The following is a 26,172-nucleotide window of genomic DNA, read 5'->3' as shown; positions in this document are numbered from 1 at the left end:
GCCTTGCCAATAGATTCTAACCAGTGATACTGTACCAGAGTTTGAAATGGGTGTGGAGATCAGGTAGCTGACTAGGTTGCATTGCTTTTTGCAGAATTGTTTTTTGTGGAATTAACAAATTAAAATGAAACTTAACCATTTAGTGTTTTTCCTTGCCTGAAAGGATAAACTATGATTCATCTTAAAGTTGTACCATAAGTGGTTAAGAACTTCCCTTGGTGTCATACAACTGATTTTAGTCTTGACTCTGTTGCTTATTTATTCTGTAACACTGGGTGTACCTTTTCACAAAGCTTTAGCCCCTCTCTTGTAAATTGAGAGTAATAATAATACCTCTCTAATTTTGGGGTTGTGAGGATTAAGTTGTTTAGCACAGTGCTTGGCATTCCCTGAATTTACACATAATAAAATTTAATGTATTCAACTTTGTAGAAAGATAATATAGGGTAGTGGGACACACATTGGCTCTTGAGTGAGACTTTTTGGGTTCACATTTCAGCTCCACCACTTACTGTAGCAAGTAATTTAATCTTCCTGTATTCCAATTTCATTTTTTTTTGTGTGTAATGGAGGTTATAGTGTAGGGTTGTTGGTGAGATTAAATGAATTAATAAATATAGAGCAGGGGTTCTCACTTTGGCAGTATTGATGTTTTGGCCAGATAATTCTTTGTTATTGGGACTGTTGCAATGCACGGTAGGATATTTAGCAGTATCCTTGGCCTCTAACTGTTAGATGCCAGTAGAATCCCTTCCAGTTGTAGTAACTAAAAATGTTTTCACACGTGGCCAAATGTTCTGAGGGGGGTGGGGGATGGAGTGGATTGCCCCAGTTGAAAACTGCTTATGATATAAAGGATATCAGTGCAAAACAATGCCTAATTAGAGCACAAGTTTTACATATTACCATCACTAATGGTAGTACTTTTACCATACTATTACTACTTCCTATTGGGCATTTGTTCTTAGTAAGCATGCCTAAAATTAAATTGATTGTTTCCAGGTCTAGGGCTTGGAAGACACCAAGCATGCTCCACTCCCAGAGCTTTTTTTCTTCTAGTCTCGGCCTGGATTTATCTTCCTGCAGTTATGCATGAACATAACTTCCTCTCTTCAGGTTTTGGCTCTGTTGTCACCCTAATTAATTAGCAAGGCCTTCATTTACCATCATACATAGAATATACCCAAATCACTATCACCATTACTCTGTTTACTTTTTCTTAATAGATTTTATAATCTCCTGATGTGTATTTATTGTGTGCCCCCCTCCCCCCCATAAGAATGTAGACTACGTGAGAGACAGCAGGCACTTTGTCCTTAGCCAGCACTTCACCTGTTAGGGCCTTATGATAGCTTCAGTGATTTATTGTTGGACTTATATGTGCTATTTTTTTTTTTAAAGGACATAATATGAAAAAAATACATTTATTTTGAACATGTTTTTGAAGAGTTGGAATAAGCTATTTTTATTTACTCAGGTTAAAATGGTTTTTTTAAAGTGTAATTTTTTGCAGTTGTTACTTTCTAAATCTCATCTTTTTGCATGTTATGTACCTGAAATACTTACAAAATAATATATGCTGGTTTAGTTCATGTTCTGTCAGTATAAACTGAATTTGGCTGAAGTGTATTTCTCTGAGAGTTGCAGATGAAACAGAAGCATGAAATGTCTTTGGACTCAGAATACATTTTGAGAATGTTAGTAATAATAGTGTTTTTTTTTTTAAATTGTATTCTGAGTGTTTATAAATGATCCATGAGGATCAAACACTGCCATGCAGAATTAGCACATGCTGTTGCCTTTGCCTGGACTATCTTCTGGACCTTCAGGATCCAGCTCACACATCACCTGCTTAACCTTTCTTGACCTCCTGAGCTTCAACTTCCTCTGTGATACTATAGGTATATACGCATCCCTTTATTATGGCACTTGCACATTTTGTTTTGATGTTTGCATGTTGTATTTGTTTATATGTCTGTATACTGTTGTGGATTGTGAGTTCCTTGAATTTGAGACTGGGGTTTGTCTTCCTGGTATAACAATGCTTTGTAGTAGACATTTAATAACTATATGAATAAATGAGTAATTTTGAATTAAGCAGATTGTCCATTCTCTGCGTTACCTGGTAACGTTTTATTCTCTGTAAAAATGACGTGTGACTCTGAACCCGGAAACAGTTTCTGATTTTAGCATATGTGTAGTTCCAGAATATTAGTATTGATATAATTGGATTTAAACATATCATTAGCCATTTAAAATATACTCTAGATAGATTTGTAATGTTTTAATTATTACATTGATAATGCTAAATGTAAGGAAGTGTTTAAATACAGTTCCCACATAAGAACCAGGAATTTGTTCAAATTAAGCAGTCCTCACAATAAAAAAGAAAAACTAAATCAGCCCTTAATTTTCCCCCTTAATTAGATCTGATTATCTTCATCCAGCCACATTACTAGGTATCACAGGTCATTCTGTTTTAGATGTGTTCTTTTTTTTTCTTTTAATGTTTTATTTTGGAGTAAATTTATATTTGCAGAAAGTTGCAAAGATAGTACATTGAGTTCATGTATACCCTTTACCCATTTTCTTCGGTGGTTAACACCTGACGTAACTCTGGTACCCTTAGCCAAACTAAGAGATTAACATTGACACGTTCATTAGTCTATTAACTAAACTTTCTTCTGATTTCTCCAGTTTTTTCATTAATATCCTTTTTTCTCTTCCAGGATCCAGTCCAGGATAACACATTGTATTTAGTTAGATGTGTTCATTTTAATTGAGGTGCTATTACTGCAATTGGTTTTCTATGATTTGTTTTCCAATTTAGGTTGGAGAACTTTTATTATTTTTAACACTGGCTGAGCACTTGATGTCTGAAACTCATTTTTTTTTTTTTAATTGCTTTATCCCTCCAGTAAATGTTACTTTCTATATAGTCTTGTTAGATGGTAGTGTACTTTAAATTTTTTTGGCATTCTTCATGTGGAATTTACCCCCAGAGCTAGTTGGAACTGCATATGAAAAATCAATCTCATTAATTTATAACAATTTCCCTTAAAATATATTCCACAGAAGCCTAGTCTTTTGACATCTCTTGTGGAAATCATCTTCTTTGGACCCATTAGTTTGGAATGCTTTATATTCTGTCCTATTTTGGAAGATTCCAGTGTCATTGGCCTATAAATGTGCCTCACACATTAGTAAACATCTGTAGAATAAATGAAAGTTATTGTTTAAATAAATGTAATTTTGTTATACCCAGGATTTCCCCACTTTTGACCATGAAGTCTTTTTCCTGATAATGCCTATTTAAATTCAGGGAATGGATTTAACACCCTTTTAAGTCCTATCCAGTTTTAACTAAAAAACAGTATTGGAAAGTTTTATTCACTCATCTTATTTATGTTACTTTTTTTTTTTAATCGCTGTTTAAAGATTAAATACTGTCTACTGTTGAGGTTTTTCTTTTTTCTTTTTTTTCCTTTTTTTAAGTGCTGCAGGCTCTGAAGGCAATTTTAGTAAACAAGCTTTGGAATGGTTTCACTAATACCAGTATTATTGAAAAAAATACGTTGCTCACTTAGATGACTATTTAAAATGGACTGGTCCTCCTTACAGCTTTGTGATCTCGAGCTGTTTGACAGTAACTTTTGAATGTCCCTACCACTTGAAAGCACACTATGAGTAATTGGGTGCAACAGTAAGAACCTCAGGTGAAGTTTGTAGAATTTGCCAGCCTCGTGTTGCTATGGGAATGCACATGTATTTTCATTGGATTTAGCATACCATTTTAAGAAGGAAGGTTGCCCATTCATTTCTAAAACTGGAATTGTATTTTTTTTTTTTTTTCTTTTCTTTTTGGTTCATTTAGGAAAAAAAGATTACTAATCAGAATGAAACTCTGAATAGGAGGTATTTTTAGTTTATGGTAAACTTTGGATTCTTGCACATTCAAGTAATGAAATTGTTGGTAGTTCTGTTTACTTAATTTTGTAAACATGCAGTCCTTTTTTTTATTTTGTAACTTTTCCTAAATAATACAATTTGTTATACTAACTTTTCTTTGAAACTTAAAAACATTAGTGGAGTTATTGATGATGAATGATAATTGAGTCTGTCTTAGGCACTGAGATCAGATAGCTGTGGAGAATTAAATCTTAAAGGAACTTGTCTTGGATTTTTATCAGCATTGCTAATTACAGTTTGCTATTAACGTTGTAATTAGAGAATGCATGTAAAATAATCAGCAAATAAATGAAATCGTGAACATTTTGTTTCAGGGTTTTATTAATATTTCAATGTAAATAAATGGCCAAATTTGAGAAGTACTGAATCTCTTCTGATATATGTTCAGAAGGAGATTAACTATTATGAGAGTGAGCAAATACATATACAGTAAACTGCATCATTTAAAAAGAGAGATTGATGACTTGGCGGATATGTATGACCACTCTAGTATCAAGATTTAGAACATTTCCATCATCGCCCCCCAACTGTTCTTCTTCCCCATTGCAGTCCATTCCTTCCTTAATTCCAACCCCAAGCAACTACTGATGGGGGACATTTGTGTGTGTGTGTTTGTTTTTTATGTTTTATTTTTCCTTTATTTTTTAAATGCAATTTTATTGAGGTATTTTCACATACCATATAATGCATCCAAAGTATAGTCAATGGCTCACAGTATCATCGTATAGTTGTGCATTCTTCACTACAATCCATTTTAGAACATTTTCGTTGCTCCAAAATAAAGAAAAAAAATAAAAAAGAACACCGAAAACATCCCATACCCCTTATCCCTCCTATTATTTATGTATATTTTTGTCTTTATTTTATTACTCATCTGCCCATACACTGGATAAAGGGAGTGTAAGTCACAAAGTTTTCACAATCACATGGTCAGAAATGAAATTATATAGTTATGCAATCACCATCAAGAATCAAGTCTACTGGTTCTAATACACTAGAAACTAGAAAGGAATATTTATATAATGCATAAGAATAACCTCCAGAATAACCTCTCGGCTCTATTTGAAATCTCTTAGTTAACGAACACTTTTTTTTTAAATTCACTTTTACTGAGGTATATTCACATATCATACAGTCATCCATGGTGTACAGTCCACTGTTCACAGTACCATCATATAGTTGTGCATTCATCACCCCAATCTATGTTTTGAACATTTTCCTTATACCAGAAAAAGTAAAAATAAGAATAAAAAATAAAAGTAAAAAAGAACACTCAAATCATCCACCCCTCCTACCCTATTTTTCATTTAGTTTTTGTCCCCATTTTTCTATTCATCCATCCATACACTGGATAAAGGGAGTGTGATCCACAAGGCTTTCACAATCACAGTCACCCTTTGTAAGCTACATTGTTATAGAATTGTCTTGAAGAGTCAAGGTCACTGGGTTGCAGTTCAGCAGTTTCAGGTTATTTACTTGTAGCTATTCCAGTGCATTAAAACCTAAAAAGGGTTATCTATGTAGTGTGTAAGAGTGCCCACCAGAGTGACCTCTCGGCTCCACTTGGAGTCTCTCAGCCACTGAAATTTTATTTCGTTTCATTTCTCTTCCCGCTTTTGATCAAGAAGATGTTCTCAATCCCACAATGTCGGGTCTAGATTCATCCTTGGGAATCATATCTTGCATTGCCAGAGAGATTTACACCCCTGGGAGTCAGGTCGCACCTCGGGGGAGGGCAGTGAGTTCACCTGCCTAGTTGGGTTAGCTAGAGAGAGAGGGCCACATCTGAGCAACAAAGAGTTACTCAGGGGGAGACTCTTAGGCACAATTATAAGCAGATTTAGCCTCTCCTTGGCAGTAACAAGCTTTATAAGGGCAAACACCATGAAAGAGGGCTCCGTATACCAATCAGCCAGTCTTCAGTGTTTGTGAGAACATCAGCAACAATCCAGGAGAGGAAGTCCAACACCTGCATTTTCCCCCAGCTCCTCAGGGGGGCCTGGCATTTATAATTTTATTCTCTGTCCAAGTTACCTTGGGATGTGTTGCTATTTCACATTAACCTGTACAAACCTACGAAGTCTCACTTCCTATTCAAAGTTCCATGTAATTAAGGTGTTAGAACCAATTGTACGAGTTAAATTGTTTAGGAAATATAGATCCTGCATCAAATAAACATCTCTTCCCTTGGTCTCACATGGAAGTTGAAGTTGTAAAACACTGTCAGTTTCGACCTTTATCCTTTGGCCCTATTTGCCCTAGTCCTAACTAGATCTGCTTCATTCATATCTCTAATTGAAGTCTGGACTCTTTTTCCGCTTTTTTTTAACAGTTGCTGTATGTGCTAATACTGACATTCATATCTGCCGAGCTCTAGCTCTGAGTTTCAGGTGTCACATGGATACCCAGAGTTCCAGGAATTGATCAGGTTATACACAAAGGGATCAGCATCTCAGAATCTAGAGATAGCCATTACAATTCAGGAATAGATGTGACTGCTGTAAGAGCTTACAATCTAAGAACCATTACAATAAGCATTCCCTTGATAAGCTGTGCTCTAAAATTCAGTTATGAGTTTATACATTGTAGTTAGTCCATATTGGTGAGGCATTATAGTATTTGCCTTTGTTTATGGCATAGTTCACTCAAAATGCTGTCCACAGGATCCGTTCACTTCCTTGCATGTCTCACAGCTTCACTCCTGCTTGCAGTTGCTCAGTATTCCTTTGTATGCACACAAGACAGTTCACCATTCAGTTCCTCAATTGATGTACCCTTAGGCATCTACCCATTGCAAATCATGAATACTGCCTCCATAAACACCAGTGTGCAATGTCCATTCGTGTCCCTGCTCTCAGATCTTTCAAGTATATGTCCCCTAATGAGGTTGCAGGACCTTATGGCAGCCATATACTTAGCTTCTTGTGGAACCACCACACTGCTGGACACTTATTTTTAAAGAAGATCTTCAAATGAGTCAAATCCTTCCAGCTCCTTAGCTTGGTAAAAAAGGGCTTTGGAATTTGAAACCTAGGTTTGAATCTTGGCTCTGTTTTAAGACCTTGGGAAAGGCATTTAAACTCGTTAGGTGTAATTTCTTTATTATTGGGTATAAAGTGATATAAGTGGAAGTACAATGCTTAACATAGTTCCAGCATATGATATTTACTCAATAAATGGTAGCGTATCCTTGAACTTTCCTTTCCCTTGTTTTTACAAGGCAAAGAATTCAGGGCCAGTTTGAGAATTTTTTTTTTTTTTTTTGTAAGTAACACTGGTAGCATAGTTTTAGAAAATTGTAGCTGTAAAGCTATTCTAAAATTTGAAACTAGTCTAAAAAACCTTGTAATTTTAGAACCCAAGATTTCTGGGTTAATCAGTATAATTTTCTGTCTAACTGAGTATTATTAGATTTTCTTTATGTTGAGTCCCCTCACTCCTGAAATAGAGTGGTTCATTTTTCTCTAAAATCAGTGTATTGAAAATAATTCAACTTTAGTGTTTGAGGCTCCTTTAGATCAAGGGTGTCCTTTGCTGACCAATACCTAGTATATAGGTGCAGTTCAAATAGACTAGCTTGATAATCTGTATGTACTAGACAACTCACTAAAATAAACATTTGCCTCTGATATAGATTTTCTTGTCATTTGTCTCATTTTCTCCTAAAGGGGACCCCAGGAAAAATGTGTGCGTGCGTGTGTGGTTTTTTTTTTTTTTTTTTTTTTTTTTTTTTGAGTTTTCTATTTGTTGGGTTTAGTTAACACTTTGTTTCTGTTTTTCTCCCCTACCCCCCCTCAAAAAAGGACGCTTTTTGTATCTATATACTATCTTTCTTTAATTTAAATGCTTTTATAAATAAAGCAAGGCTACTTTACAGTTTTACTAGGTATGGGACAATGATTTGAATGACTTGATTTTAGCTCTTCTATATGGACTTATAAAAGCATCATCTGATTCTTAATTTATGAAAAGGTTATGGTTAAAAACATATGGTTTAAGCCATGTAATCCTTTCAAATGTGTCAATTTAATCGACTATATACTTAGGTTTTTTCCCCCTAAAAATAATGAATCGAGTAAACAATAGGATTTCTGGTAAAATGATATTCTACATGCATGATGAAGAAACATTATTTAGTAAAGATTCGTTTTACATTTCCAAATGTATATTCTAAAAACATCGAGGAAATGTTAAAAAAAAATTCAGAAATACCTTGTGTGTTTTTAGATTCAAAACTATTAAAATAATTTGGTTTTAGGTGATTTTCAATTGATAGCTTTATTTCTTATGGTATTTTTTTTGTCTTTCTATAGGGCTGAAAGACACACAGAAGTCTTCATGGATATAGTTGATACATTTAATCATTTAATTCCTACTGAACACTTAGATGATGCCCTATTTCTAGGATCCAACCTGGAGAATGAAGTCTGTGAGGATTTTAGTACAAGTCAAAATGTCTTAGAGGACTCGCTGAAGAACATGCTCAGCGATAAGGATCCTATGCTAGGATCTGCAAGTAACCAGTTCTGTTTGCCTGTTTTGGATAGCAATGATCCCAATTTCCAGATGCCTTGTTCAACAGGTAATTCTTACTTTTTTTTTTTTCTTTTTTTTTAAGTCTGCAATTTAAAATAAAAGAAATTTTCAGCAGCATCTTTTTTTTTTTCTTTTTCTTTTTTTTTTTTTAAATGAAGAGGGTAGTGAATGTAGGGTTCTTCCCTTTGAATTTAGGACGTCTTTTCCAGGCATCAAAATTAGAATTTAAATGAATGTGGAATTATCTTCAGGGATGTTATAGGAAAGGTGACCATGTGATTTATCATTGAAAGCGGGATACTTTTGAGAACTAAAGGGGTACTGTTAATGGTTAGGCCCTGACAACAGGTATAAATTAGGACTTGCCCTGGCAAATAGAGCTTGCTTGGGAAATTGGGACATGTTGTGATCTTAGGTATAGCCTGTCTGTAGTCAAAGGGAAGGATGAATTGACCCTTTTAAGTGTCCCTCCCAGCTCTTCAAATTTAGTATATTGTTTGCTCCCATTTTATATCCTTGCTGTTTTGTTATATCTCAAAAGCAGAGAATAACTCTAGACTCATTGTCCAGTACAGTAACCACCAGCCATATAGCTGTTGGATAGTCCAAATTGAGATGTGCTATAAAATGTACATTAGATTTTGAAGGCTTAGTACAAAAATAAAAAATATAAAAATTTCATCGATTTAAAAAAATTGATTATATGTTGAAATGATGTTTTCAACTTTTCGGTTAAATAAAGTTTATTACGAAAATTGATTTCACCTGTTTTCTTTTTACATTTTTTAAAGTGGTTTCTAGAAAATTTGAAATCACACATGTGGCATGCATTATATTTCTGTTGGACAGCACTGCTCTAGGATCTATAGTTGACCGAGCTAAAAGGCTGGGAATAGTAACTTTCTGTAGGGCTAAACGATTTTTAGTAAGAAATTACTTTAGAGGTGTATTAGTAAGTGGAAAAACACGTAGACTTTCTGTAAACTCTGGGACAAATAGTTATTTTGTAAGCTAAAATCAGATAAAGGAAAATCAGCCTCTTGTGGAAAAGTAAAGCTCTCCCTAGAGTAGTTCATGGGTTAGTGTTAGTCTGTTTTTAAATGAGTCTGAACTTCTACATGCAGTTTTTTCCCCATAATTTTCATTTCCTTTTAATATAGTCTACCTGATATTTTAAATTTAGTATATTAATATTTACAGTTTGGAATAGGTCATCTGCTGCTCGCCCCTAAATTTGTCAGATTATTCTGCCTGAGACCTTATCACTTTGGCTGCTATGAATATTTTCATTTTAACAACTCCTTAACACAGAGATCTTTTTTAATTGCTTGCTAATGGTTTATCTCTTTATTATGTATATACATAAATATATATATATATATATATAGTGTTGTGTTATCGCATAGTTTTACATTGTTTTTGTTGTATTCCAAATGTTTTAAAGCTTTAAAAATTTTGTTTTATGTATGCATTGTTCAAGTTCTTGACCTTGGTGCCTGTGTCAGTACAGAAGCACTAACTATCTTTATTGTTAAGCACTTCTAACAATTTTTTATTGTGTGCATACTATTTCCCAGTTTGTTCCAACTTCAGCAAAACATTGACTACTTATGTGCTTGGTGCTGGAAATGTAATTATCCTCAAGGATGTTACACTGGGCCTCGACTGGCATGTGTATCATCCCATTAGGCTTCTTATAAAATTCCAGCCCTTTAGTAATATCAGTGTTCCTGTGTGCTGTCTTTTTTTTTTTTTTTTTAAATTCTGTTGATACGAAAAGTTTCTATTGATGTGAAAAGTCTCCTTAGTTTTGGTGAACATTTCTTTTCTGATAGATGACTTAGAGCACCTTTATTGAAGTACTTTAGATTTTTTGAGGTGTGATTTATTGATGCTTGTTTAAGATTTTGTTATCTTTTAAACTTTTTAAAAAGAATTTAAGTAGACTTATTTTCTGAATTTCCTTGTATTAAAATTTGCTTGCTACAATTATTTCTCTTGGCTCTGTAGCAAAACTGTATTGATCAATGTATAATATTTATGTTCCAAGATATATAAAGGAATATGTGGGGGAAATGTAAAATAATAATAAAGCTCTCTGTCCAGGATTGTTTAGGTTTCATTGTACTATCAAAACAGAGGATTTATCTTGATTGTTTTAAAGTTCCTTTTGCTTTTTGGGATATTTAGTTCAGTAAAAGGTCTGCACATATTCTAATGATGGTAAAATGGCAAACATTTTTCAAAAAATTTTGTTTTAACTTTTTATTTTGAAACAGTTTTAAATTTAAGAAAGTTGTAAAGAAGAAATTGAATTGTAACTGTTGATGAAAACTTTTTTTTAACTTTCAGCCATTCACAAACTATGTCAGCTTTTTGTTATAAAATGAAAACTACATAGTTCTTAGCCAGATGTTTGCACCTGGCTGTATAGATTTTTAAATTTTCTTTACTGAAGCCGAGTAGTGAAATGGCCCTGTCGGTATTTGTCAGTCCAATGAAAGCTGTAGATTTTGGTTATTTTGTAACCTTGGTTTTGCCATGCCAAAATAAATAACTGCTTCTCTGCTGTGCTGAACTAGGCTGGCTTGCTATAGTTGTTAAAGACCAACTTTTTGTTGACATAATTGAATAGCTTGCATTGCATTTCAGCTGTCTCCAAAAACCATGGAGTATCTTTTAAAATTTTTAAAATAGGAAAGAAACATGGAAGATTACTTTCAGCACTCTCAGAAGCACAAATGTTGGAATTCTGGGTGTTTCATTTTGAGAGATAGCAGCCAGTGGATTCCTTATCCTGTCTTTGAATACTTTGGACTCTGCCAAGTGTTTCTTTATGTAGCTGCAGAGTTTGAGTATGGTTTTCACATGTGCCCAGTAATGCATCAGTTTTTGTTTTTAGCCTGTAAGTGAGGAGAATCATTAAGTGGTGGGAAAATAAAAATGTTTGATCTTGGTCATAAAGCCAATTATTTGTATCCTAAAATAATCCTGTTATCCTTAAATTAAAAAAAAAAATTCCCAAGTAATAGGTTCAAGATAACAAACAAATATATTATTTACATATACAGCTTGAGAAATGTGCTTAAAATCATTGAAATGGTTTTTATTGGTATTATCATTGTCCTGAAAAAAAATCTTTATCTCTTACTTCACCAACGAATATATTCCCTCCCCTTTTACATGATAGCTATGATTCATAGTATGAAAGAAATCTTGTGTTTGCGTCCATTTCTTTATACCATGCATTGAAAAGAAATGCTCAACGGCTGTAATTTGATTTATTCAGTTTTTACTCTGTATTTCAGCAGTACCTTAAGAACAGGAAGATGGACATACTATACGTATTGGGTATTTAAAGCAGCTTTTCTCTCAGATAGTGCTTGTAGCTAATACATCCTTCAGTGAACTCACATGTCTTTTCTAGGTTACAGCGTGGCTTGCAAAATCATCATTCACAACAACAAAACCTTCCCGTAACAGAGATTAAGCAAATTAAAAGTCATTGAACTCTTAGAGGTATCCTGCATATTTGATAAGTAAATTCATATTGTGTTACTTAAGTGGTTTTTCAATTATAAAGCAAAATTACTAGCCTGCACATAATAGCTGCTTTCCTATCATGAATGCCATTGATACTATGTTGATTAATGAAAAAAAAATTTGGCTTGTGCTGCTTTCCTTCTGAGCAAATTTTTATAATACTAATTAAGGCTGGTTTATCAAGCTTTTCAGCAATAGTATGATTTTTATTACCCTTTTTTGGGGTATAAAAATGTTTATCTTTTAATCATTCCTCTGTAGTTTGGGGCTTCATCTTTAGAGACAATTCATCTGTGTAATATTGGCAAAAATTGTCTTGCACTTGTTCTGGAAAAATGTTGATTTCCCAGTGTGTCACTAAGATTAGTTTAAAACATATTTATGAATTTTTATGGCTTCATACTGCTTTTGGACATTTCCAATAAGACAGGACATTGAATTAAACAGAAAAGGATCTGTGGTCCAATAAAATCCAGTTTTCAGATATTTATTGTTGTAGTCCTTATTTGTACTTCTTTTTGGGCTAGGGAGCCATTGTGCAAATTAATTGCCCTTGTGGATGCATCTGATCTACACGTACAAATTCATATTCTGCATTTGCACTGGGGTCTGTTCACTATTTTTGTTTATTATTTTGAATGATAGGAGTAATGTGTTTTGTTTTTTTTTTAACTTTTGTGCTTCATTGACTTCTTGTGCCATTGATCTTATTTTTGAGTATTGCTTTTGAATAAGAAAAATTCAAATTGAATAATATGTAAAGGAGTTATGCAAATGAGATGAAAATTTGTTGGTTAAGACAAAGCACATACTCTTAACTGAATATTAGAGAAGATTAATTGACCACCTTCTAAGCATGTGCATAACTGTTAAGAATAAAACTTCATTTTTGTAAAATTGATGATTAATATTAAATATCAGTTTGAGTTATCTTAAAGGGATTTAGATGAAAGAGTATGTTTAGAAGAGAGCAGACAGAAAAGAGAGGCATACACCTCATACAATTAGAGTTTAATTTAGTAGAGAATAGAAAATTCTGGGAGAAGGGGGAAGGAGGAAGACATAATTGCTGATAGATGTTTGTAAGGTTGTCACATTGGCAAGAGGTTTGACTTCTTTATGGATAAAAGAGAAAGAGCTAGATACAATAAGTAGCAGTTAGAGGGAGGCAGAGTTTGGCTAAAAGGAAGAACTATATTATTCAAAATAGAATAATAGCTCTCCCAGGGATATAGGATTTGTACTTTTGCTGGTTAAGACCCCTTGACTAGGGTGTTTCATTGGGGATTCTGGCCTCAGATAGTTGTTTCTATTAAGTGGCTTTTAAAGATCTTTCCCGACCTAAAGTGTTTCTGAAACTGTTATTTTTTTCCTCCATTAAAATTAGTCTATCTTCACTTTAATCTTAACTCCCGTTTGTAAGCTTTTAATATATTTAATTGCTTCTTTAAATTGTATGAAATCCAATAATAAGCTACATTTTTGCATACAGCCTTAATTGCTCTTAATTCTCTTTGTTCTTATCTCCTTATTTCTTGTGCTTTTTCTGTGTTATAGACTGCCATTCAATTTAGACATTTCTAATAGAATATACCAGTTATTAGCAAACAGGTAGTTTTCATCAGTTATTGCTACAAGTCATCCTTATTATCAAAAATAGTAGGATTGAACTCAGAGATAGGACAAATAAGTTCTTTAACACAAATAATAAAATACTACTCTCTAAATTTAGAATTCCCAGAGGTTGGAAATTTCTGTCCCAAGGCCCAGAGTTTTCCAGTTTATGTCTCCTTTATTTTGTATGTTCTGTGGCTTTCTCTTTTCTGTCTTCACCTGATTCCATCTGCTACTGCTTTCCTTACCTTGACATAATAGAAAACCAAGTGTATTTTAAGTTTTATTTTGCATTGATTGAGCATTTAATTTTCTATATTTTTTTTAAAAATGTGGAATGAAGATTAATCTTCATCACTGTGTCCCTCAGTTTCTTACTCTTTTATCTGTTGTTTAAGATTCATTCTGTTACTCCTGAATTCCATTGTTTATTTCACTTAAAAAGAAAACTTGGGCCAAGATGTGAATGGCAGTTTTTAGTTTTTCAGTTGCTGATTGCTTTTTTATTTTATTATTATTTTTTAAAACCTTGCATTTCTGTGCTGTTCTAACAGGTTTCTTTTTCCAAGGCCTTGAGTATACTTTCAGTTCTATTGAAACTAACTTTTTCTTGGAGAGCTGCTTCTCAGAGCCCTCTGCCATTGTCTGTCAACCCTCTGAATATCTCTCATCCCTAAGCTTCACTGCTCTCCTGGATTAGAGCTATTGTTTTCCTGTATTTCATCATTTTTCTTTATAACCGCTACTTAGTGACTTCCTTCTTAGCTTTCTAATACTGTCCTACCTGATTAATAACCAGCTTTTATATAAATACAAGATTGGATATCACCTTTCCTTAAAACTTTAAGGCATTATTTCTTTGCCTTCTAGTGCGGTCGCAGTTGATTCGTCTGGGGGGGGGGTGGCGGCCGGTTGCTAAATCCTAGGCTCCCAGGATTGCTCGGAGGGTACCGGCGGCGGGGGCTCTTTCCCGGAGGCGAGGGCGAGGCAGGGGACTTGGCCAGGTCCCCGGAGGGGTGGCGTGCAAAGTATGGAGGGCGGCGAGAAAGGAACAGGCGGGACACGGTTCTTTTTGGGTGAAGAAGCCAAGAGAGTTTATTAGGGGAGAGTACAAGCTTATATCGGGCGTTTAGAGGGCGGGGTAGCTGTAGAGGTTAAAGGCTTGGATTGGTTCTGAGAGAGCGCGGAGGTTGATTGAAAAGGGGCGAGAGTTGCTCCGGTAACGGTGTCTGGCAACAATGTATGCGCACTGGTAGTAATGGGAGTTGCACCGGCAACGGGGAGTGTCCGGGCAAGATAAGGGGGTGGGGAAAAGGCGGTTCCCTCCGGCAAGCCTCCCCTAACAGTGGTATTTTGGGTGAGGAAATGGGGCCTGCCTCCGGCCTCACTTTCCCAGGCCCGGGGGGCTGCGGAGGGCGCTGTCGCCCGTGCCCACCACCCTCCCCAGGGGCTGATCAGGTCCCCCAGCCCAGGCCCGCCAAGTTGAAGCACGTAATCAGTGTCCCGCATTCTAGCATCTTGTAGTGCTGATAAGTTGCCTAATTCCTGTATGTTTCTTTTTGGGTTGTTAGGTGGTCTTCTCTCTATCTCAGCTTTTAATATCTTCTCTGTGTCTTTCGGGGTTTTGAAATTTCACAGTGATGTATCTGGGTTTAGTCTTTCATTTATTTTTTGTTGAGGACTTGGTGGGTCTTTTCATTTTGAAGAGTGATCCTTTAAGCTGTGGAAGATTTCCTTGTGTTTTCTCTGAAAGCTCCTATTAGCCAGATATTGGCCCTTCTGGATTAATTCCCTATGCTTCTTATATATTTCTTGAGTCTCTTTCATCTTTTTGCTTTACATTTTTTAATGGTTAATTACCCATGTTTTCCATCTCTTTGAATATTTATTTTTCAGTTTTATTACTTTTCTGAGAACTCTTTCATCTGCTCTCATCATATCATTTTTAAATAGCCTTCTGTTGCTGGGAGAGGTCACCATGTGCATTGCCATGTGAAGAAAAGCCGAGAACAAAGGATTGCCAACAGCCAGCCCGAGAATGCATCAGCTTGATGATGCCTTGATTTTGGACTTCTCCTAGCTTCAAAACTATAAGCCAATAAATTCCAGTTGTTTAAGCCAAATAAATAAATAAATAAGTAGCCTTCTGTTGTTATATGGATAAGCTAAGAGTCTCTTTTGTGGTCTGAGTTTATCTTTTAGTTTCCTTTGGACTGGTTTTTCTGTTTATCTTGATTTTCCCCATAGTGTAGCAGGCTTTTCCCGAATATCTTGATTATTTTTTATTGTTTGTTGATGTTTATAATGGAAAAAAATAGGAAATTTATGCCAGGTTTTCTACCATAAATGGACTTTAGCTAGATAGCCTGCATTATTTTGGGGAACCTCTAAAATACCATGATGAGAAGCACCTTATCATTAGATGGAAACTGTCCTGTTTCCTCCAGTTCATTCAGTTTCAGTTGAAGAGTGAGAACAGATTTTTCCTGTTTGGGGTTCAGTGCTTCATTATATAGGCCTTTCTGTGTACTGAAGTGGGTGAAGGGATGAGATTTGACCTCTCAATATTTAGGTCTTCAGTTAGTTCCTTATCTCTAGACATGTTTAATATTTCTGCCCTCTGTCATTACATTTCTAGAGACTCAATTTGTTGGGTTGGGTGACTTCCTCTTTAACTGCAGCTCCCTTTGGCTCTGGACTGTGACTTTTTCATGCTCTGTTTCAGTAATCTCTTCTATTGATTTCTCTTTTCATCTTCCACAAATGTGTGGCAATCTCTCATCTGCTTGTGGGTTTCCTTTTTCTCTTTGTTACGAGCTTTTACTTTTTATTCCTTTATTCACATTTTAATGGGATGGGGGGAGGAATCAAAGATACACAAAGTTTACCATATTGAACAAGTGACTCTTTTAATTAAATCTTAATAGATACAAACTTTCAGATACCCAGTAATTCTTACTTAAGGATTTTTGGAATTTCTCTACATTATTTTTGTGCCCTTGTCAGTGCTGAATTTTACCTTGTTACTTGTTTAGTTCTTCCATATTCAGTTTCTATTTGTTTCCTTCTTTTCAAGATTTCTTCATTTATTAGTAATGTTAAATTATAATTCCTAGTTTTGTCTGTAATACATATTGACAGATTTCTCAGAGTTTACAAGTTACTCTCAGAACATAAATTGTTCTTTGACCTATGAGTGCTAGTGTATTTATGTTGTCTTGAAACTAGTTTTAACCTCAGAATTTTTGAGAAAATGGTTTCAAGAAGAGGTTGAAGGTAGAGGTAGCTTATAAAAATTTCTAGCTCTTTTCTCAACAATAGATTATATAAAAAGGAAGTTTATAAAATAGCCAATGTGTTTAGATTTTTAATGTACTAAGTACTGTGCAAAAGTACTATGCCTGTGTTATGTCAGTAAATCTTCTCAAAAATCTTAAGAGCTGTAGAGGCTATTATTAATCTCATTTTATAGTTGGGTAAACAGTTTTTGAGACTGGTTAAGTAATAATCCAAGGTCACTAATAAGTTATAGTACTTGGACTGGAATAGATTCTAAGTTTTTCTGCCCTCAAGCACATGGGTGCTATTAAGACTGATACTCTGAGCTGGTTCCCAAATTTCATTTTGCTTCATAGTCAGTAAAATTGGAATGAGGGTTTTTTTTATTTTGTCATTCTCTTTTTTAAAGAACAAAGGGAGATAAGTACCTTTCCCTTTCAAACAACGTGTGTTTTTATAGGACAAAGAATGCCTGAAATAGCTGTTACAGATAAAGGGGTTTTAGAGAGGGATAGTCATTGGAAAGTGATTTAATTGTCATGAATACTAGAAAGGTGCTTTAAGGATGTACCTTGAATTACTGCCAACAGATATAAGTGTACTACAATCTACTTTAAAACCTCTTTGTCAGGCAAAGTATTGATTCAGGATGAAATTCAGTTATATATAAGAAAAAAGTCTCTAACTTATTCCCTCTTCATTTTACAGCTGAAGAAACGTGAAGCCTAAGAATAAACATTAACTTGAAGAAACTTCTAGTTTGAAAAACTAGTTAAAATTAGATTTTTATCTATAATAGGACTGCCACCACCTGGTGGTTGTGTACTCTTAATTGCAACAAAAGAGAAAAAATATCTGTGTTTTGAGTCAGAAAGGCAAGATTTTTAAAATTTTTTAAATTAAATTAGAGAAGTTGTCGGTTTACAAAAAAATCATGCAGAAAATATAGTTCCCGTATACTCTCCCCTCCCCCATTTTTAACACCTTGGCTTAGTGTGGTACATATGTTACAATTGATGAAAGAGTATTATTATAATTGTTCTATTAACTACAGTCTATGGTTTACATTAGGGTTCACTGTGTTCTACAGTGATGTATTTTTTTGAAATTCAGTTTTATTGAGATATTCACAAACTGTACAGTCATCCACCGTATACAATCAGTTGTTCACAGTACCTTTGTATAGTTGTGCATTCATTACCAGAGTCAAATTTTGAACATTTTTATTACCACAAAAAACAGCCAAAACATCCCATCCTTTCCATCCCTCCCTATTATTCATTTGCTTTTTGTCTTCATTTTTCTACTCCTCTGTCCATCCACTGGATAAAGGGAGTGAGAGCCACAAGGTTGTCAAAATCACATGGTCATGCAGTGCAAGTTGTATAGTTATACAGGCATCTTCAAGAATCAAGGTTAGGGGTTGTAGTTCAACAGTTTCAGGTATTTCCTTCTAGTTATTCCAATGCACTAAAAACTGAAAAGGGATGTCTATATAATGTATAAGAATAACCTCTAGGATGACCTGTGAATTCTATTTGAAATCTCTCAGTGCTGTGGTATTTTTATTTTTATTCTAGTAACATATATACAACTTAAAATTCCCCCTTTTTTAAAATTAATTCTTTCTGGTAGAGGAGTTGTAGGTTTACAGAAATATCATGCATAAAAATACATAAAATACAGAGTTACCATATACTATCCTATTATTATTCACACCTTTCATTAGTGTGGTACATTTATAATAATTCATGAAAGAACTTTTTAAAATTGTACTGTTAACTATAGTCTGTCATTTACAGTAGGGTTCATTGTGTTGAACAGTCTTTTTCTTTTAATTTTTATTCTAGTAACATATATACAACCTAAAATTTCCCCTTTTAACCACATTCAAATATATAATTCAGTGCTGTTGATTATGTTCACAATGTTTTTTCTCTTTCCAGAGCTAACTTTGTCTGATCATTTTGTAGGTATTGTTGCAGTCATTACGTAGTGTTTGTTACTTAGACTAAAAAAGTAAAATAATAAAATATGACTGGCTCAATATTTTGAGGAAACTATATGTCAGATATTAAAGATATCTTAAATTTTATTAAAATATAGTTAAAAAAGAAGAGCATAACAGATAAACATGAATCAGTTGTAAAAATGTGTAAGTTTGAACTTGCTTTTTCCATTAAAAAAGATGGGAATGCTCACATTTTCAGATAAACTTTCAAATGTTTTTTAAATCCATAATCTTCTGGTGTAGGGTAATAATTTAATGAGCCTGACTTCTGGATCCTGCTTTTGTGCAGAACTGTGAAAGAGAAGTGTTTAAAAATCCTTGTCCTGGGACATTCTGATACATGTGATGTTTGTTGTTTGCTATCGTCTGTTTTCTTATCTGCATTCTGTCACCATCACTTTCTGCCTCTTCCTTTTTTCACAGCTGAATTCCTTTGAGCTTCATCCTTTATCTTCACAATTTTTTTTCTCACAATTAACTGCTTACCATATTATATCTTGTTTGTGATAGCAACTCAGAATTTAAACAAATAAGCCTGTCACATTAGTAGGCACTATTTAAACATGATTGAAAATATCTATTGTATTATGTTATAGATATTTTGTATAATTAAAGAAGCGTGTTAAATACAAGCAGTTGTGCTGTTATTGAATATTTATACATTTTAATATAGTGAAATAATACGTTTTATGGTACTGTGGATAACAGGTAGTACTCTTTTCAGCAGGAAGGCTTAATTCTGGGATTACAATTGTATATTCATTTAATATTAGTACCAACTTGATCAAATGTATACTTATTTCTCATAATCATAGAATAGTTTTACATGCTAGATGTGCAAAATTGGTATTTGACTTATTTAACTCAGCGTGAGATGGTTTGTGAACAACTTTTTAATCCTTAAAGTAGTTAATTATTATAATTTGTAATTTAAATGTTTTGTTAAAAATTTGAAGAAAATTGAGGATCCTCATACAAATATTTTCTTGTCCTTGGTTTCAATCGTCTTTTCGTTTGTCTAGTAACTGCATGATTTCTATCCTTACTACTTTTCCCTGTCAAGAAGAAAAGTGAATAATATCTCTAAATGCTTTACTCTGCTATATTTTGAGGATATTGGCTAAAGAGGAATTCTGATAAAAGAGAACTAGCTGCATCTGTGATTCTTAGGTGATCTTGTAGATTAGACTGGCTGACTTTTAGTGGCCCAGCAGAGAAATTAACTTGTTTTGGTGTACTACTCCTGCCTCAACTTCTCCCTACTTCTGCCTCAACTTCACTATAGTAGAGATGGATTTATATGTCATCCAGAGATGCTAACTTTCATACTTCTTGTGCAGTGGCAGATCCCTATTATTAGAGAAGTTAGGAAGCCTGGTTACCTGGGTTTCCTTAAATCATAGGCTTAGGGTGTCCTCAGCTTCTTTGGCTGCCCTTTCCCATTTCCTCAGCCTCCTGGTTGATCCCAGAAATGCTTTCCCTCTTTCAGACTCACAGTGTCTGGTGACTGTCATGGATTTGATTCTTTGGGGTTGTAACTCGCTAGGTCATCTTGCCACAAAATTTTTGACCTTGACTTTAGTAAGGAAAAGGTTCAGCTAGGAGTCACAGAAAACCCCAAATAACTGTGGTATAAAGCAAGAAATTTGTTTTGTCATGTAAATAGCTGAGAAGTAAGTGACTGAGAGAGTTGTTATGGAGCTCCACAGTTTTAGGACCCAAGCTCCTTCTGCCTTGTACTACCATGCATGGCTACTGTTTCCAGGTTTACATAATATTTTGAGTTGGTGGTTCCAGCTATCAATGATAGTATGAATTTCAGTTAGTAAAAAAGAGAAAAGGGGAAAAAGGCATGCTCACTTCCTTTAAGATGATATCGTTAAAGTTGCATGTATGATTTCTACTTATGTCCTTTTGGCCATAATTCAGACAACAACTACATCTAGCAGTAACATAGATTGAAAATTGTAGTCTTTCTTTGTGGTGACCACATAGCCAGGAAGAATAGCTGAATGGATATTGGGCAACAGCTAGTAGTCTAAAGCACACCCTTTCTATGGTAGGGGATGTGGTTGGTACCTCATTCTTGCCAAGTAAATCCCAGTTGAAATTCTTGACTTGTTTTGGGATCTGATCCTGCATACTAGTCAAAGACTTTTCTGGGCTGCATATCAGTTTTCCCCTAATTAATGGAACTTGGGTCTCAAGTTCCTAATATCCAGGTCTCTGTTCATAAAGCATGATCATCTGCTCATAACAAAGATTTTAGAAAAACATTATTTTGCTATTGTTTCACCCCGAAGAAGATAGGTGTCAAAATTTCTACTTGTGTATCTGAGGCTTCATTCCATTAAGGTACTGATCTCCAAACTTTTTTTTGACTGTACATGTTTATCAATAAGACATTTTGAGTGTGCACCAATACTTGTATGTGTATTTATATACTTGTCCTACAATACTAATACAGTAATTTCCCTTACATAACATAATACAATAGATATTTTTGAATGATGGGCTATAGATGAGGTAAAAGATACTTAGATTTTTGAAATTATTCAAATTGCATAAGAAAATTTTTTTGGCGTGCAGGATTGGATAAGCGTCATTACTGAAAATTTCATTTTATCATTCTGATACAGTTTTTAACAAGATCATAGTTAATCTCTTTAACTGGTTGTAGTTGAGTATATTTTGATACTTCATTTTAATGGCTGTCATGACTGAAAAAGATATCATGATAAAGATACCTGTATTCAAATGGAAGAAATTCACTGTTGGTTCTATTTAGTCATGCTCCTAGTTTTTCATTTCTATTTATCAAGTATACAAAGGCTTTTATTGTAGTTTAGCTGGAAAATTTCTACCCTCCTTCAGTGTGTAAGTTGATTTTTTAGACCAATAGAAAGTTGTTACTTTCTTATAATTTTAACCTATGAGCTCAAAACCCACTGAACCTTTTTATTTAGAAAAATTTTAAATAGATGGAATTATTTTTCCAAATTTTTAAAGTGTTAAGAGTTTTTATAGCTGCCACATGTCATTTTTAGCCACAAATCACATAATGATGGGAACATTTCTCAACATCCATTTTCTTCACACAAGTGTTTTTAGAAAAACAATTACTTTGTTACTCATACTAAAATGTCACCTTTATCTAGAAGGGAAAGATTAAAGGTGTTTATTTTTAATATGACATATCACTGACAGCTACTTATAATAGAAAAGGCCAGCATGTTTGCAACACTTGTCTCATTGTAAAACAGAAATGTATAACTCATCCATAAGTATAACAACAGCTCATTTAAGGACTTTGTTATTGTGAGTTAATGGAGAACCTCTGTAGTATAAAGATTCTGATAGTCACTTCCTAGTTCATTAAAATTACTGTAAATAGTCTACTCTTTATAAAGTGTGTGTGTTTAATATAAATGGAACTATGTTGATAACATCCTGTAACAGAAAAATGCTGAAGGCAAACAATGCTTTAAGGATGGTACTACAAGCACCTCCACTTCATGGAATTTCCACTCTTCCCTCAGGATCTTTCTCCTCTTCAGATAATTATGACTGACATGAATCCAGTGAGGATGGTAGTGAGGATACTAGTTACTGACTGATTAAATGTTGGTAAAATTTAATTTCTTTTTAATTTTTGCATAACAGTAGAAATAATAATAGAATATTTTCTTCCTGGCACGGGTTGTCTTCTAGACTCCTTTAGGTGTACACCTCTTTAGGAGACCACCTACTTAGTATATACTTAAAGTCTAATGAAAGCTGTTATAAGGGTGTCTATTGAAATGGTAAAAGTATTTTACTTAGAGCTAGTACCTTTTTAATACATACTGATCATTTCTTTATTTGTCCTCCCCCCAAACCAAAGATTTTTGCTAAATACCTGATACACTTTGAATTTTAGTCTTCATGAAATCAGAACTCCTGGTAAAATGTAAATACATTTAGATTTTTCTGGGTACTAACATGATGATCCTTGACTTCATCTTAATTTCTTACCCATTATTTTCTTTTGCTTAGTTCTTCTCACTTAAAAAAAATTATTTTGTACATCCTTTTTAAGCTACTTTAAATATTCTTTGGTACACGGTGGACTGTAAACCCAATTTATACTGTTTCGGTACCTGGTTAAGGGTACTTTGTTAAGTTTTTTTTTTTTTAAACTTAAAACTTACTGTAAACAGAATAGTATACACACATTTACTTGCCACTGAGATTCAACAACTGGTTGTTTTCCTGTATTTGTTGCATCTTTATCTATTAATTTACCAGTTCATCTGTTCAGTCCACCCATCTACTTAGTTGAACTTAAGATTCATCTCCCAAAAAGGACTAATGCTTATTATCGTAACCACACCCCAGAAATAAACAGTTTCCTAATATTGTCTAACATATCCATTACATATTCAGCTTTTACCATTTGTCCCCAAAATGTAATTTTCATCTGGTTTGTTCAAATCAGGATGCAATCAAAGACTATATATTGCATTTAATTATATGTTTGAAGTCCCCCGTCTCCATCCTTGTCCCAAGATAATGACTTTTAAAAAATGCAGTTTTATTGAGATATATTCATATAGCATATAATCCATCCTATAATGACTTTTTGAAGACTTAAGACCAAATATCTTTTAGAATATCTTAAGTTTTGGACTTTAAAAATTTTTTTTTTTGTGTGTGATGTTAGTTAACATGTTTCTCTATTCCCTTTATTTCTTACAAATTGAAAGTTAGTAAAAGCTTGATTAGATTCAGGTTAAACATATTTTGGCAAGAATTCTTCATAGTTGAAACTATTTAATATTGTATCACCTCAGAAGGCTAACAATGTCTGTTTATCCTACTATTTTGATTTTAAATGTGATCAATGGGTTAAAGTGCTGACATTCAAATCTTTCATTCCTGAATACTTGAGAATAGCAAGTAATCTATAGGTATATATCTTTGGTAACATGAAAATATCTAGTTCCTCATCAGCCTTTCCTCTGAGGTTTTATGGGTCCATCGATGATGCTTGCTGAAATCAATATATTAGGAGTAGCAAAGTGAAGATTTTTAATTCTGTCTTTTCTTTTACATGTATTTGCTGGCATTCTTCTGGTAAAGAAAAGTTTTCTCTCATTACATGGTTACCCTTCTGAAGAGATGGGGTATAAAGGAAAAGAATTAACTTTTGATTACCAATTCCAGAGTAAAGGAGTTAGTAAAATTGATAATATCCAATACCAGTGGTGGCAAATGAGTGTTTTTGGTTTTCTTTTTTCTTTTCTTTTTTTTTTTTTTTTGATTGTCATAATGGGTTCATGGATTTTTTTTTTTTTTGTACATTATCTTACACTCCTTTTTCTTTTGGATGCTCAAATTATTGAAAATGTAGTCAGTGAAATACAAAGTGATTTTAAACTTGTCTACTGATATAGTTTGCTTGTCCAATTGTAAAAGTTTTTGCAGAAAAATTACGTAGATTGCCATTGTAGAGACAGTGCTTCTTAAAGTACTATTGATTTCTTTTTTTGAAATTCAGGATTGTTTTATTTTAATTTTGGCCTCAGAACCACATTTTCCAGTGTTATTGTATGTATAATTAGAGTCAGTTTTGATATGCAACTTCACAAAAGTACATCAAATGTGTGAAAAGATCAGTTTGAAAATTAATTGATCTGTTGATGGTGCTTTTTAGGAAAAAATTTTCTTAGTTTAGTTAATAAAAATGCTTTATATTAAATTTGATACACATTAGAGGGACAGGAGGACAGTTGTTAAAGAAATGGTCTTGATTACAATAGGCAATATTGACTTTAATACAGAAACATCTCTTTCATGGAATGCTTTGGGAAAATAATTGTTCCACATAAATTAATTTTCCAAGAAATGGATGGTTTTAAAACTGTATTTCATTTTAATCATTTTGGGATGGGTCACTTTCTAAAATATTAGATAGCTCTTTTTAAACAGTATATTGAGCATAATTTAGGTTTTTTACTGGTAATTAAGACATCTGACATCTTAAATAAAAGTTGTATTCTTTTTGTTGCTGAAAATGAAGTGATTTTTATTCTATAGATAAGAGTCTGTAAATGATATTGACTATATATTGCAAATTTGGTTTAAAATGTTTAAATTTAAAACAGGTCTTACAGTGATTTCAGTAAAACAGATATTCCAGAACACAATGTGGGGGTGCAACAAAACTATATAATGACTTCTTAATGCTCTGAGGGGATAAAGGTCTTTTTCAAATACAGAAATTAAGTCTTTCTGCAATGCTGATCCCTAAGAGCTCTTCTCCATTATAGGCAACAATATTATTGTCAGATTCATACACTTTTACTTTATAAAGAATTCCCACAGAAAGAAATTTCTGAAGGTTTTCATAGATATATACAACTATATTTTCTGTTGTTCTCCCATCTGCAAAGTATGGTACATCCAGTTCCAGATTCTTGTGATCAGGGAGCTTCATAATTGCCTCCTCCATGTACTCTTTGATGTTGGTCAAGTTTATAACCATTCCTGTAACTGTATCAGTCTTTATGATTGTAACCATGCCATTTGGATTGTTGCATTTCCCAAACTACTTCAAGTTTTCTTCATTACTTAGAGGTTTGTTGTGGAGCTGGTGATTCACATTGAAGGAGATGAGGCTAAACGCCAGGGCAGTATTCTCTTGGGAAAGAGGTGGGTGGGTGGGGTACCGGAGTGCTGTATCATTCTTTACTGATGATGTTCTGAGGCATGTTAGTATTAAGATCTGAGACAAATACACTTGGAAAGAAATTTTTTTGAATGGTTTCTCTTTTTATAATAATATCCTTGGATATATTACTGTATCTTTCTCCAACATCTGGTATATTTACTTCATTCCTCTAAACGGGAGGCCAGGAAACTGAGATTATTAAAAATACGTGAAATAGAAGTAAGGGAAAGTGCATTCTTATGTGTAAAGGAGTGTGTGTGTGTGTGTGTGTGTGTGTGTGTGTGTGTACGTGCTACACATGGGCAGAAATAAACCTTTTAGGGTAGTTTTTCTATAAGGGCTGCTATTTTCTTGATTTTCCTTGAGGGAAGGGCTCTAGAATTGGAATCTTAACTGAAATGAACTTGATCAGGTATCACCCAGTCCAAACTGCTCAGAAGATTCCAGAGAGACTTAGTGAAGGTAGCAGAAAGATACTGGACTTCTAAACCTACTATGGAATGGGACA

At 33.9% G+C, this 26,172-nt stretch overlaps 1 protein-coding gene across 4 annotated transcripts in view; it reads left to right on the top strand.

The window, feature by feature from the left end:
- PHF3 (PHD finger protein 3) overlaps window positions 1-26,172 on the top strand; it is a 102,624-nt gene that overhangs the window by 4,429 nt on the left and 72,023 nt on the right. Inside the window, exons 1-2 of one of the 4 annotated variants that reach the window (XM_037842400.1) lie at window positions 1,777-1,901; window positions 8,283-8,551. The exons of 1 other annotated variant lie outside the window; for it this stretch is intronic. In XM_037842400.1, the coding sequence (XP_037698328.1) occupies window positions 8,308-8,551 (244 nt within the window). In that variant the 5' untranslated portion in view covers window positions 1,777-1,901; window positions 8,283-8,307. Of the gene's footprint in view, window positions 1-1,776; window positions 1,902-3,913; window positions 3,959-8,282; window positions 8,552-26,172 lie in introns of those variants that run through there. 2 more of the 4 variants (XM_037842401.1, XM_037842399.1) reach the window with 2 other exon arrangements.

This window comes from Choloepus didactylus, chromosome 7 (genome assembly GCF_015220235.1).
Source record: "Choloepus didactylus isolate mChoDid1 chromosome 7, mChoDid1.pri, whole genome shotgun sequence".
NCBI lineage: Eukaryota > Metazoa > Chordata > Mammalia > Pilosa > Megalonychidae > Choloepus > Choloepus didactylus.
The sequence above is the reverse complement of the archived record's forward strand: the minus strand, read 5'-3'. Positions and strand labels throughout refer to the sequence as shown.